The following is a 15,130-nucleotide window of genomic DNA, read 5'->3' on the forward strand; positions in this document are numbered from 1 at the left end:
TTTTCCTTTCTCTTTGGAGTGTTACAAGCTCTTGGTGCATAAAGAAGATCTGTAAAGTTGCAAAGACTAAAGTCTCAAACCCAAAGAGATATTCTTTATAAAAGTTAAGAGTCAGCCACACCTACCTAAACTGTCTCGTTCTAACACGCCCCCACATATCTACCTCACTATGTGGGAAGATTTGCATAACGCCGCCCAAATGTTGAAGCAAAGAAAGAAGGCATAACTTTTATTCTCGCTGTAGTATTGTTGTTGCCGCCATGTCGTGAAGGCGCTGTGTGCTTCATTGTGAAAGCGAAACTACTTTGTTTGGTCTTCCAAAAGAGGACGATATCCGCTTATTCGTCATGTCTGGAGCTGATCTGAGCTGGTCGCTGAGGAAATATATCAACTTCACGCTGTGGATCGCTGGATCGGCTTTCACCGTGGACGAAGCGGTCCTCACATGTGGTTGCTGCAGGCATCACAGTATGGTGAGGGGCGTAACATTTCCGTCACACGCTTGAGGAATTCAGCCAATCACAACGCACTGGACAGCTGGCCAATCAGAGCACACCTTGCTTTCTCAGACCGATGAGCTTTGTAAAAATCGACGCGTTTCAGAAAGGCGGGGCATAGAGGAGAAACAATAATGTACAGTATGTGGACAATAATGTGTTTTTTTTAACCTTAAATCGCATAAACGCATTTCATTACACCAAATAATGTTCTTTTTAGCAGCATCATATGACCCCTTTAAGTTTTGAAACTATAAATGCCACTAGGCTATATACTTGGCCTCTGCAGTTTTTCATTGGTCACGGTGTTGTTTCTGTCAGTCTATGGCTGCTGAGTCAAACGCCTCTCAGATTATCCAGTAGTCGTGACTCCGCGCGAGAGAGGGAGGACCGGATTATAACCGCACAAAATTCGGTTCCTTTATCACACAAACGTGTGAATCATCACTGCATCAGAGCCCACTTCACCCGTAACAACCGAGAAGGCGCTGACTCGTGAGCAGCTGCCTAAAAGCCCGACCAATGATGCGTGACACACTGAAGCACTTTAGCGACATCTGCTGGTGAGCAAGCGACAGTGCATGTTTACGTCTCAGAATCACATGCAAGTTCTAAAGTATCTAACAAACACACTGACTCACAGCGTTAAAAAAGACTCCACGACACCAGATACAGCTCTCAGAGCATGACGGAAAACTAACAAGGGTTCTCGGTATTAGACTGATGTAATGACACATTGTGTTTACTGTGTCACCCTTTTAATGAACGACCTGAACAAATCCAATGATTTCTTGTTTTTTATGACCATGAAGTTAAAAGTACTAAAACACATTTCATTACACCTTGAATGTACAATTTAATCATTAAGCTTTCAAACATTTATTCATTGATTGATTAAATACTCTAAAGGTGTTTCTGCCTGCCTGGGTTTCTTGTCACAATAAAATAGCTTCCTGCATTACACTAAACGCTGGCTTTGATTTGGTGGATATTTATTACTAATAGAGCCTTATACTGCTTATTTTTTTATTATGCTAAACAGTAATAGATTATGCCAAAAAACATTTCTTTCTTTTTAAAATTCCAGTCTTTTAACAAGACTTTTTTTTCCCATTTATCACAATCTCCCAACATCTAGACATTTTTTTTTACTTTTAAGCCTCTCCAAAAACATCAGAATGAATTTTCAGAAATTGAAATGGTTCAATTATAAAATAGGTTTTTGAATTGCATTTTATTATGTATACATTTTTGATTATTTTTACTATTATGTATAAATATTTTTTATGTATAAATATTTTTGCTTTTCCTTTTCAAGCGCATTTCAGTGTATTTTTATATTTTAAAAAACATCTTTCAAGAAACTCATCGATGTCCTTAATGAACAAAATCGTTTTTTTTTCACCATTCTCTGAAAACCTAGATATTGTTTACTGTAAGCCCCCCAAAAATATGAAAACAAATTTATAAAAATTGAAAATAAGTTCATAAAAGAGGTTTTTGAATTGCATTTGAATGATTTTTAATTAAAAAAAAAATCTATCTAGAAACTCCAGTGTCCTTAATGAATATAATGAATATAACTGTGGGTATTTTCACCATTTATTAAAAGAATTTCAGTCTCTGCTAAAGATTAGAGTAGTGGAAAAGCTCTGAACACCTAGATTTTTTTTACTTTTAAGCCCCACAAAAATAGCAAAATTAATTTTCAGTACCTGAATATATATAATAATAATAAATATTTCAGTACCATAATAAAAGTTTAAATAAAAGTTGTTTTAAATTATTATTTTTTTGGTTCAGATATCATATATCTAGACACTGCACGGTATTTGATTAATATAATTATGGGTCCTGGAGGTTCAATTAGGGAACCGCCAAAAGACTGATGACCTTTTCTTGCTTGGCGCTCCTGCCTGACCTTTCAGTGTAACCGGACCTCAGAAGCTGAGACTGTCCAGCATTACCTGATCCACAGCTGTAGTGACATGACAAAACACTGCTGCACACCTGCTCAGGTGTCACTTTGAGCTCAAGAGCAGGTGTGGCAGAGAGAGAGAGAGAGAGAGAGAGAGAGAGGGAAGAACAAGAATAAGATATGAAGTCACTCAGAAGGACAGATCTGTAGCTCTCTAGTAAGTCACCTTCAAATTAGCCCCTTCATTTCTCAATTTCTCAAAAGCTAATTTCACAGGCGGTTGCTTGGATTTGGACTCACTGGATATAATTCATTCTTCATTCTTTCTGACAAAGATTAAACAGACCGTGGGCCTTGGATTCCCACTGACAACGTCACTTTTTCACTTCCTAAGTGGATCGGTGTCACTGTCATCCAAGATGGAGTGAAGATGAGAGGACGAGAGCGGAGTCATGGCTTCTTCCCAGACAGCAGGAGAGACGGAGCGGCCCGTTTCAGAGGAAGGAAGCCGACAGCAGAAGGTAAGGAAGCATGACCAGCAGTATTTCATGTCAGAGTGTTTGCGGGTGTCCTTGTGTTTCAGACACTTTTAAATTATATTAAGGTTGACAAAGTTGGTCTATCACAGCAGCTCACACAATTTCCTCCGGTGTCATGCTATCCATCATGCGCTCGCTTTTTTTGTCATTAAGCAATGAATACACTTGCATGTACAACTTGGTCCTTAGTTGAATCCTGAAACATTTTTTTTAATGAAGCATGCCTTTTCATGTAAATATCAAAGTTTTAAGTAGATATTGGTTTGTATAACTAACTATCTAACTAACTAAAGGTGTTTCTGCCTGTGGGTTTCTAGTCACAGCAAAATGGATTTGGTGGACATTTATTACTAATATTTAAAAACATTTTTTTTTAATATGCTAAACAATAATACATTATGCCAAACAACTTAAAGCAGCATTTCTTTTTTCAAGAATTTAAGTCTTTTAACAAGACTCTTTTTATTTAATTGCTGATCACCTCAACATTTTTATTTTAAGCATCACCAAAAACATCATCATCATTAATATTATTATTACTACTATTATTATTGTTTGTTTTTCATAAATACACACTACTTGTCAAACATTTGGAATAATTCTCTTTATGCTCACCAAGATTGCATTTATTTGATCAAAAATACAGCACAATACACAAATAAATGATTGTTTTCTGCTGTAATATATTTTCAAAATGTAATTTACTCCTCTGATGGCAAAGATACATTTTCATCGGCCTATACTCGCTTGTCACATGATCACATGATTGACAACAGTTGTTTATACTTTTATTCAGAAAGGGTGCACAAAAGTGAAGAAATTTATGTTACAAAAGATTTTTTATTTCAAATAAACACTGTTCTTTTGAATGTTGTATTCATCATACTGTTTTTACTGTATTTTTAATCAAATAAATGCATCCTTAATGAGTATATGCAGCTTCTTTCAAAATCATAAAAAAAAAAAAATTATTCCAAACTTTTAACTGGTCATGCATCCCTTCATATAATTTAAAAGTGTCTCTTACTTGTCTTTGTTCTCACACAATCTCAGAATCCGGTAGAGGACGGCACTGAATCTGGTGCTCTTGAGTTAGTCTCGGTCACAGAAGAGGACCTTCCTGTAGTCGAGACGCCCACCACGTTCAATGTGAGTTCCTTCAGCAGTCAAAACAGCCATTCCAGTCACCTGTACGACCCAGACTCGCAGGACCCTCACGTCCCCGATGAGCTGCCCACTGTGGTGTCGGCTCCACTGCCTGTGTATAAAGCCCATAACATTCAGATCCCACCCAGCCCAGGTGTGCCCGTCATCAAGGTCCAGCCCTTCTTGGATGGTAAGCAAGCTTTCTTGGTGTGTCACATTGTGGAAGTACAATCTGAAATGGCTTCAGTACGTGGTTTACACGGCCAATTACACAGGGGTTAAAGGACAGATACTTAAGGTGCTAAAAGTGATCTAATCAGTTTTACTCCGCTGGCACCACTGGCCTTTAGCAGACTGATTATATTGACCCGTCTCTTTCCCTCTCTCTCTCTCTGTCTCTCAGGAGCAAGACTGTCAGACTTGAAGTCTTTGTGTTGGCCGTATGCGTCTCGCAGATTGTTGGCTCTGCTCATCATCTTGGGCTTGCTAATTGTCTTGATTCTGGTTCTAGGAATAGGTTTGGGAGGTGAGTCTGTGTGTTTTCTTATAATTTGGCTACTAAATGTTCCCCAGAGGTTAGTTAAATCTGACCAAACCAGCTTTTTGGACATACTTATATAAATGTGTATATGTGTACACTAATGGTCTTAAGTTCGGGATTGGTAAGATATTTATTAATTTATTGTTTGTTTGTGAAATAATATTGCAATTTAAAGTGACTGTTTATTTCAGTTTTATTACATTTTAAATTGTAAAAGGTAAAATGCAATTTATTCCTCTTCAGTGTCACATGATCCTTCAGAAATTATTTTAATATGCTGATTTGGTGCTCAAGAAATATTTCTTCTTGTCAGTGTTGAGAGTAGTTTAATATGACTAATAATAAGCTGTTTAATATAAGCTAATATCGTTTAATAATATTATTATTTACTAATACAATTTATTATTTAATAAAACGGCTTAATATTTTGTGGAAACTGTGTTAAACTACCATTCAAAAGGTAACGGTAAGATTTTTTTCTTCAAGAAATTAACACTTGTTCAGCAAGGACACAACTAACAATTAATTTGAAGTGACAGTAAAGACATTTACAATGTTAAAAAATATTTATATTTTAAATAAATTATATTTCTATTCATTAAATAATCCTAAACAAACGATGTATGGCAGTTTCCACAAAATATTACGCAGGTCAAACGGTATAAACATCAATTTGGGTAAAAATGTTTATGCTTAGTGAAAGGGAAATATCATTAGCTCAGTATACAGACAATAGAAGTCAAAAGAAAGTCCCCACCATGACAGGAAATTATGTGTGTGTGTATGTGTGTACCTGGTATTCCCTACGTTATGGAGAGCAAATGTCCCCAGAAGGATAGTAATACCAGTACATTTGGACTTTTTTTTAGTTCCCATGAGGAAACAAGCTTATAAATCATACAGAATGATGAAAGATTTTTGAAAATTTAAAAATGCAGTTTTGTGAGGGGTAGGTTTAGGGAAAGTACACTTTGTACAGTATAAAACCATTATATCTATGCCTGGAATATCCCCATAAAACATGAAAACCCAACATGTGTGTGTGTGTGTGTGTGTGTGTGTGTAGGTGTGAAGGTAAGTATCCTCCTTACTAATGAAACTCATCCTGAGTAAATGTTTAATGAGCTCCACCCTGCTCTATGAGGACAGCTCACTGCTAACAGATGGCTGTTTTAACTTTTTTTAGAGAGGTGTGTGTGTGTGTGTGTGTGTGTTTGTCACCATCATGCATTTGTTCTCTGTTTCTCCAGTGGGTCTGAAGAGCTGCTCAGGAAAGTTTCAGTGTTTGTCATTGGTTCAGTGTATCAGCAGAAATGCTGTGTGTGATGGAGTCGAGGACTGTGGAGATGGAGAAGATGAGCTCAACTGTGGTGGGTTGATGCTATCTGTCTATTCTTGACCTTAAAATCAACATGAAATCAAAATCAACCCTATTTATTGTTTCAGTACACGTTTCTGGTGACAGTCAACTTCGACACCCTTTTTATCCCCATGAGCAGATCTTTCAAAATCCTCAAAACCTGACCGTAACTCTCTCTCTCTCTTTCTCTCTCTCAGTGCGTGTGAGTGGCAGGAGCTCTGTGCTGCAGGTGTTCAGTAGGGGCTCATGGAGGACTGTGTGCTCTGAGGGCTGGGATTCTCATCTGGGCTCCGTAGCCTGCAGACAACTGGGATACAGCAGGTATGAAGAATTACAATGTACTACACAGAATCTTTCTAATTTAAATGTTGGGGCAGATGGATTGCATTTTACATTAGGCAAATATATTTATCTGGTATAGATGTAAAATGTGAAAAATGTGGCTCCCCAGATATCCAAAAGTAGAAAAAAAATAATTGAATACATGTACAGCAACACTGACAGTGAACAGCTCTTCATCTGAACATATGGCTTGAAATGTCACTGATGGTTGAAAGAGGTATTAAATTATTTTTCTACTTTTGGAGTTCTGGTGCTCCAGTTTTTTCAGATGTTTGTGATTGAGCACCCACATTGAGCTTTTTGCCTGCTGGATGTGTGCAATTTTTGTCTTTTTCATCTGATTTAATGATAAAGCTGCTTTCCCCCCCCAATAAATTAAAATAGTGTTAATAGATTAAAATGAACTAAATAATCTATACAAAATTATTCAATTTAAAATAAATGACATTTTGTACATTTTTAAATTCTGGTTTCGAGAGCCGAATGTTCTTCAGGGTTCCTACTCTCTTTGAACAATGAATTAATGAAATTTCCAGCTGTTTGTGAATTACTGGATAAAGATTAAGGAAAAGGACTTTTTAAAAATAATTTACTCACAATTTACACCCAATAAAATATTTCAGTGGTTGTTAAATAATACTGATTTCAGTTGTGAGATCTTATTAATTTCTATGACTTTGACAGGTCTAGAAATTACATTTTTTAAATTCCTTCTTATATCCAGGTTTTCCAAGACCATGGGAGGCGGGTCTTCAACAAAACACAACAAAACAAAACAAAAAACCTAATCTTGATTATTATTATTATTATTATTATTAAAGCTTATTTTAATGCTTGTTTTGTCTCATTTTAAGTTAAACCTTGTAGCTCTTGGAAGTTTACCAAGACCCCCTAGTAGGTATTGAGGAATATATGAAATATAAAAAATATTTTAAACTTTTCATTCTGTTACAGTTTAATGAATTTGGAAGCACAAATTTTGTGCAATTTTCATAGTGTTCTGCTATTTACAGTATCAGCCGTCAGTGTCCTGCTCAGTGGGACAGCTGTGAAAGATCAGGACTGTAATCTCAGTAACTTCAGATCCTGGGTCTGCAATTATTCTCTTCATGTCCGTTGACTAACAACGGAGCCAAAATGATCATCTGTCATGCCCGCTATTTCAGGAAAAGTCATTTCCCAGAGCAAAGCAGGGATTTCCCCTTTTTAAACACAGAAATATGGTGATACTTTTCTTGTGTGAGTGTGTTTTCTTGCACTGTGTGGGTGTCTACGAATAATAATGAGCCTCTGTTCCTGGTGGCCTCATTATCTGCATAGTTAATCCAATTAAAATCAGTCTGCCATTAAATGAAAGAAAGAAAAATCATCACGGCAAATGCTGTTTCACCTCAACTAGGTCAAGTTCCATTTAACATCTGCAGTCTTCTGTCTGTCTTTTCATTTCAGAGGTCTGTCTGTTCTTAATGTTAGGCATCTGGGCACTTGAACTTAGTAGTTGTTTTGGTCAAAAATAATGACTGATTACCATCCCTCCAGCCACACCTCCTTAATAAGAGAACCAATCAGCTAAAGTCAATAGCTTTCCTTTTTTCAGAAGTAACCGCTTATGAATGAAAGTAAATAAGGGTGAAATTAAGAGGGAAAGAGAAATTGCACTTGTGTTGGGTATATATATATATATATTTTTTTTTTCATTTAATAACTATAAAATGATATCAATGTGAAAGAACCCAGTGCTCTAGCTTTAATGTAATTGTTTTGATTTTACAGCCAATTCACACTCGATTCAAACCTTTTTCCAGTCATTTGTCTAATGATTGCTCTTTTGTTCTCCTCTGACTGATTGTAGTTACGTGAACTCTACTGATGTTCCCATCTCCTCCATTGAAGCAGTCTTTCAGAATAATCTAGTGGCTCTTAATATCAACCAAACAGGACTTAAAGACAACTTCAAGATCCAAAACTCTTCATACCTCAGGTAAACCTTCTTTTATACTCCCGTGTACAAAGCAACCCGAATATACCCTGCCAAAATAAAACATTTGTTTGACAATGTAGTTTTCATGGCTCCAGACTGAACTAAATGGTCACAAATGTAAAAAATATAAATAATTAAATATTTACATTGGGAAAATGTGTCTCCAAATGCGAGGTTTCATCAGATATCATATATTTAGAGCATGTGCCGGTGTTTCCTCCTGCAAAGAACAACTAGTAAGTCGATTAGCGGACAAAGGACTCCTATGAACTGGTTCTTTTTAATGTCAGTCAAAAAGATTCCCAACACCGTTTCATATTCGCTCACATTACATCACTTGCTCACCCATGGTTGCTCTGCAGTGAATGGGTGCCGTCAGAATGAGAGTCCAAACAGTCGAAAAAAACATCGCAATAATCCACAAGTAATCAACACGACTCCAGTCCTGTCTTATGAAGTGAAAAGCTGCGTGTTTGTAATAAACAAAATATTACAATATTTTGTAATAAATATGGATTATGCTCTCATATTTTGGCCAGAAGCAACGGTTTCAAGTTAAATAAGTTAAATAGACAGTTGCACCTTAATGATGGATTGGTTTCTTACAAACATGCAGCTTTTCATTTCACAATATATTAATTGATGGTCTGGAGTGGTGTGGATTACTTGTGGATTATTGTTATGTTTTTATCAGCTGTTTGGTCTCTCATTCTGACGGCACCCATTCACTGCATTGGTGAGCAAGTGATGTAATGCTACATTTCTCTAAATCTTGTGTACTTCTTCTGTGAAGAAGCAAACTCATCTACATCTTGGATGGCTATAGGCTGAGTACATTTTCAGCAAATTTAAATTTTTGGGTGAGCTACTCTAAGCTAAGCGTTTTGAATCAGACTCATCAAGTCAGTGAATTGTTCAGAGTCTTTGAGACTAAGGTCACAGTTGACTCCATGAGTGTTTTTTTTGTTCATGTCTGATTCAAAATTAACATGTGATATGCCAAATTCCCAAATCCTGGTTTATGTTGTGCCTTTATTTTAGCTTCGTGACACTTTCAGATTAGTTGTTCACATAACAATGTGTATTGAAAGATAGACAACATATTCACGGCTGAATTTTCTTGAATAAATTAAAGTAGTATTTTAAAGCAACATTCAAATAAAAAAAAAAAAAAAAACAGTATGTCATTTTTAAAAAGTAGTCAACCAATATTAGCAGCAGTTGCGCCTTAACTTAAAAATGAGCATTTCAATCACTCTTTTTCTTTGATCTAAAACAAATGGACTCAAGCCGGAAGAAGAGTTACTCAGGCCAAAGACTGTCAAATAAGATCAGTCCAGTGACTGACACATTACATGGCACATTGTTCAATACTGACTCCAAACAATCTGAGGTGCCTCTGTAGACAGATGTTCAGGAGGGTCTTTAGTACCTGATAAAGCAGTCAAGACTGTCTCTGAGTCCCAAAGCTGTGAGATCTCTTACCTTCAGATGTATGAATGCCTGAACGGCCTTATTCTCTGCAGCTGAAGGTTTTGAGCAGATGCTGTCTTCCATGCTGAAATGAGATGAGAAATGAGAGTTGATTTGCATTTTTTAATAAAAAGATAAATGGAAGCATAGAAATGAAACCTGAATATTGTTAACTATGTGTGTAGTTCAGACAGATAGAAAGATATTGATGGCACTAAAAGTGTATTTTCTATTATTCCAGAAAGACTCGATGCAGTTCTGGTATAGTGACTGCTGTCAAGTGTATAGGTGAGGTTTTTTTTCTTTTTCTTTTCTTTTTTAAAATTAAAGATAAACATCACAGCAATTACACAGTCTCTAATTGCTTCTGTGACTCACACTCACACAAGTTATAGACTTCATCTCAGCAATATCGTGTATGACGTTTAGTCAGTAAACACTTAGAAACCACCCAGAACTCCCTAACTTAATCATCTATAACCAAACAGCTATATATGTTATAAAAGACTGGTGACTTTTGCATTGTGTCAGTGAGTTTTCCACTCAGATCCAGTTTGTGTGTTGCGGTGTAGAGTGTGGTTCTAGGCCAGCCGTCCGCAGTCGTATTGTGGGAGGGAACGTGTCGAGGTCTGAGCTGGTCCCGTGGCAGGTCAGCCTGCATTACCAGAACCAGCATCTGTGTGGAGGATCAATCATCAGTGAGCGCTGGATTCTCACTGCTGCGCACTGTGTGTACCAGTGAGTATGACATACACACATACACACGTATATCATGTCGACTTGCTGCAAAAAACTGGTCCAAATTGATTTTGTGCTGGTCCAGACTGGTTTATGGTGATCTGGTGTTGGTCTACACTGGTTTGTAATGGTTTTGTGCTGGTCCTGACTGGTTTATAATGGTCTGGTTCTGGTCCACACTGTTTTATGCTAGTTGGATGCTAGTCCAGACTGGTTTATACTGGTTCTGTGCTGGTCCAGACTGGTTTATACTATTTCTGTGATGGTCCAGACTGTTTTATGGTGGTAAGGTTCTGGCCCAGACTGGTTTATACTGGTTCTGTGCTGGTCCAAACTGGCTTATACTATTTCTGTGATGGTCCAGACTGTTTTATGGTGGTAAGGTTCTGGTCCAGACTGGTTTATACTGGCTCTGTGCTGGTCCGACTCCATACTGTTTTATGGTGGTAAGGTTCTGGTCCAGACTGGTTTATACTGGTTTTGTGCTGGTCCAGACTGCTTTATGATGGACTGGTGCTGATCCAGACTGGTTTATACTGGTTCTGTGCTGATCCAAACAGGCTTATACTATTTCCTTGATGGTCCAGACTGTTTTATGATGGTAAAGTTCTGGTCCAGACTGGTTTATACTGGTTCTGTGCTGGTCCAAACTGGCTTATACTATTTCTGTGATGGTCCAGACTGTTTTATGGTGGTAAGGTTCTGGTCCAGACTGGTTTATACTGGTTCTGTGCTGGTCCATACTGGCTTATGGTATTTCTGTGATGGTCCAGACTGTTTTATGGTGGTATGGTTCTGGTCCAGACTGGTTTATACTGGTTCTGTGCTGGTCCATATTGGCTTATACTATTTCTGTGATGGTCCAGACTGTTTTATGGTGGTAAGGTTCTGGTCCAGACTGGTTCTGTGCTAGTTCACACTGATTTATGCTGGACTGATGGTGATCAGGGTTGGTTTATGCTTTTTTGTGTCCATTCAGTCTGGTTTATACTGGTCTGGTGCACATCCAGATTGGTTTACACTGTTTTTGTACTGGTTTAGACTCATTTATGCTGGTTCTGTGCTCATCCAGACTGGATTGTGATGGTATGATACTGGTCCAGGCTTTTTTATCCTGATCTGGTACCAGTCCAGACTGGTTTATGCTGGTTCTGTGCTGGTTGAGACTAGTTTATGTTGATCTGACACTGATCCAGCCTAGTTTACACTGGCACTGGGCTCATTTGGATAAGTCCAGTACTTAAATTTGTGATTCTTTTTGTTCAAAGCTTTGATCAGCCACTGTTATGGGCCGTGTATGCTGGGATAACAGACCAGCCATTGAGTGGATCTGGAGCTCTCTCTGTGGAGAAAATCATCTACCATGCCAACTACAGGCCAGCAGAAATCAGCTACAACATAGCGCTAATAAAGCTTAAACTACCTCTGTCTTTCAATGGTAAGAATTTGCTTCTTGTCACTGATTGAATTATTTGTATAACAGACTTTTAAATGGGAATATAATCATGGTTTTAGTACAATATATCTCCATTTTCTCTCTTCCCAGACCAAGTAGCACCCATCTGTTTGCCCAGTTATGGCGAGAGCTTTGAGAATGGACAGATGTGTTTGATCTCAGGCTGGGGATCCATAGTGGATGGTGGTGAGTGTGGATCCAATTGGTGTTAGTACACTTTTAAGGGCACTTAATTGAAAAAAGTTGAACAGCTGGTATTTCTTGTGCAAATGCTTGTAGTAAACACGTTTCACAGCTTTTGAAGACATTTTCAACTATATTGCTTTCTGAGTGTGTATTCAGTCGGCTCTTCAGAATGCACATATGTGTGTTGCGCAGGAGAGGCCAGTGTGTCCCTACATACCGCTCAGATCCCGTTACGGTCCAGCAGAGACTGCCGCAGACTGGGTATGACCTCCTGGAACATCTGTGCAGGATTCTCAGAGGGTGGTGCTGGAACATGTCAGGTATTGCATCTGTGTATTATCATCACAAAGTAGTACAATAGCCATTATTCAAACAACCACTCTTAAATGTATTTGCACCTTAGTTTAACCCCTAGTCTTCTGTCTGTAGGGGGACAGCGGAGGGCCGCTGGCCTGTCAGGGGACCGGGTGGACATTGGTGGGGGCAGCCAGCTGGGCTGAGAGCTGTGGACAAAAAAACAAACCAGGAGTTTACACCAGCACAAGTGAAGCTCTCACATGGATTCAGCAACAAATGGAGGTATATATAAAAAATAGTTTTGCTAAAAATAAATAAAAAATACACTTCCTTATTTACAAAATGTTTAAGGTTGGAAAATCAGTTCTGTTAAGTTGTCATTCCCAAAATCTCTAAGTATTTATTAACATTTTGACATTATTAGTAATAAAAGGCAGCTTGACTTGACTTTAAATTTAATTCGAATTTAAATGATTTTGTTTTGTTAAGTAAGGGTTTTAACACCAGTGACAAATTCTCATTAAAGATGAATTTTTCTCAATGGTGTCAAAAGCATCTCAAAACAAACATCATTGCTTAGAATATATTTAATACATTATAGGCCTACCATTAATTTTGTTCAATAAAAGTCTTTCACACAAAAATAAAACAATGCAACACAAATGAAATGTGTAAATCAACTGAATTACTGAAAGGTACATTTAATGAAATAACTTTTTTTTTTAATGTGGTGGGAAACTCACCATGTGAACATTGGTATGACCTCCTGGAACATCTGTGCAGGATTCTCAGAGGGTGGTGCTGGAACATGTCAGGTATTGCATCTGTGTATTATCATCACAAAGAAGTACAATAGCCATTATTCAAACAACCACTCTTAAATGTATTTGCACCTTAGTTTAACCCCTAGTCTTCTGTCTGTAGGGGGACAGCGGAGGGCCGCTGGCCTGTCAGGGGTCCGGGTGGACATTGGTGGGGGCAGCCAGCTGGGCTGAGAGCTGTGGACAAAAAAACAAACCAGGAGTTTACACCAGCACAAGTGAAGCTCTCACATGGATTCAGCAACAAATGGAGGTATATATAAAAAAGAGTTTTGCTAAAAATAAATAAAAAATACACTTCCTTATTTACAAAATGTTTAAGGTTGGAAAATCAGTTCTGTTAAGTTGTCATTCCCAAAATCTCTAAGTATTTATTAACATTTTGAAATTATTAGTAATAAAAGGCAGCTTGACTTGACTTTAAATTTAATTCAAATTTTATATGATTTTGTTTTGTTAAGTAAGGGGTTTAACACCAGTGACAAATTCTCATTAAAGATGAATTTTTCACAATGGTGTCAAAAGCATCTCAAAACAAACATCATTGATTAGAATATATTTAATACATTATAGGCCTACCATTAATTTGGTTCAATAAAAGTCTTTCACACAAAAATAAAACAATGCAACACAAATGAAATGTGTAAATCAACTGAATTACTGAAAGGTACATTTAATTAAATAACTTTTTTTTTAATGTGGTGGGAAACTCACCATGTGAACATCTGAACAGCCTCTTTGAACTCTGACCTTGGATGTACTTCCGACTTTTTTATATTTGAAAAATGCAAGCATTAACAAAATGCAATTATTATTATTAAGATTATAGTCAGATCCTACACAAAAGTATAACTCTGAAAAAAAGTATATATTAAAATTACTTAAATAAAAATAAAAAACATTCTAATGATTCAATAAAAATAAGTAAATAAATAACTATAAGTTAGAGAAGTGTTATACCAGATAGAAGAGACAAGAGATTGTTCAGGCACAAAATGTTTTTGTTTCTGGCAAATCCAACCATATTTTGATAATGACCAGGCCAACTAGTCATAGTAAACTAGGCCTGAGTAAGTAAAGGAGCTTAGGCGGGGCTGAACTTCATTCTCATTGGCTAGTTGATACTCTGATTTATTTTTCATTAACTGTGTTTGTGCTGATGAATAACTGACACGGTTCCTCAGGGTCTCTTTGACCTTTGAAAAGGTTTTTGGGACACTAGAGTCATCTAGCGGTGATTGTGTTGTTAAACACTGCGCCTTCTCAGCTTTTCTCAAGTTCATTGAACTGCAGACCGGACACAGACTTTGACACAGTATTAGCTGTTAAGTCATCAAGACATTCGATATTATATTTTCACAATCATATATTTACTCACAATAGGACATTCAGCATTCAAAATGTAACCATATGATAAATCATAATGGTTTTTGAATACCTGCCCGTGTGCTTCAGCTGCTAATAATGTTCGCGGCATTGTAAGTGCTGATATTTCCTTTTGGAAATACAAATAATAGTTTAAAATGTGTGTTTTTTAATCAGAAAGAAGAGGATCGGCAACATTGAGCATCTCATGGTGGATGAGTTTCTACTGGACTCCATGCACATATTTCCATAACCAACATCTAGCATACCTTATCCAACATGACTTATGAAGGGGGAAATCATGTTATGAATCATTCTATAATTTTGGGTACAACTCATATCAGGAAAAACAATACTCTTTCTCAATAAATTAACTACTGGTTTCAGTTCAAAATATTTTTCAACAGTGTAACTTGTCTGCTAGTTGCCAAGCTTAATCATTAAACACCAGTTTGATAGTACAGATAAAA

At 37.1% G+C, this 15,130-nt stretch overlaps 1 protein-coding gene across 1 annotated transcript; it reads left to right on the forward strand.

Annotated features, from left to right (window-relative positions):
• Positions 1 to 2,867: 2,867 nt before the first annotated feature.
• Positions 2,868 to 14,861, forward strand: LOC107603005 (transmembrane protease serine 3-like). The gene is made up of 13 exons (XM_016295667.1): positions 2,868 to 2,936; positions 4,008 to 4,290; positions 4,504 to 4,626; positions 5,892 to 6,011; positions 6,199 to 6,322; positions 8,196 to 8,324; positions 10,039 to 10,085; positions 10,370 to 10,535; positions 11,804 to 11,973; positions 12,082 to 12,177; positions 12,370 to 12,497; positions 13,399 to 13,548; positions 14,838 to 14,861. The coding sequence occupies exons 1-13, from the start codon at positions 2,868 to 2,870 to the stop codon at positions 14,859 to 14,861; spliced, it is 1,629 nt and encodes a 542-aa protein (XP_016151153.1).
• The last annotated feature ends 269 nt before the right edge of the window (positions 14,862 to 15,130 follow it).

This window comes from Sinocyclocheilus grahami, unplaced genomic scaffold, assembly GCF_001515645.1.
Source record: "Sinocyclocheilus grahami isolate Dianchi unplaced genomic scaffold, SAMN03320097.WGS_v1.1 scaffold339.1, whole genome shotgun sequence".
Lineage (NCBI taxonomy): Eukaryota > Metazoa > Chordata > Actinopteri > Cypriniformes > Cyprinidae > Sinocyclocheilus > Sinocyclocheilus grahami.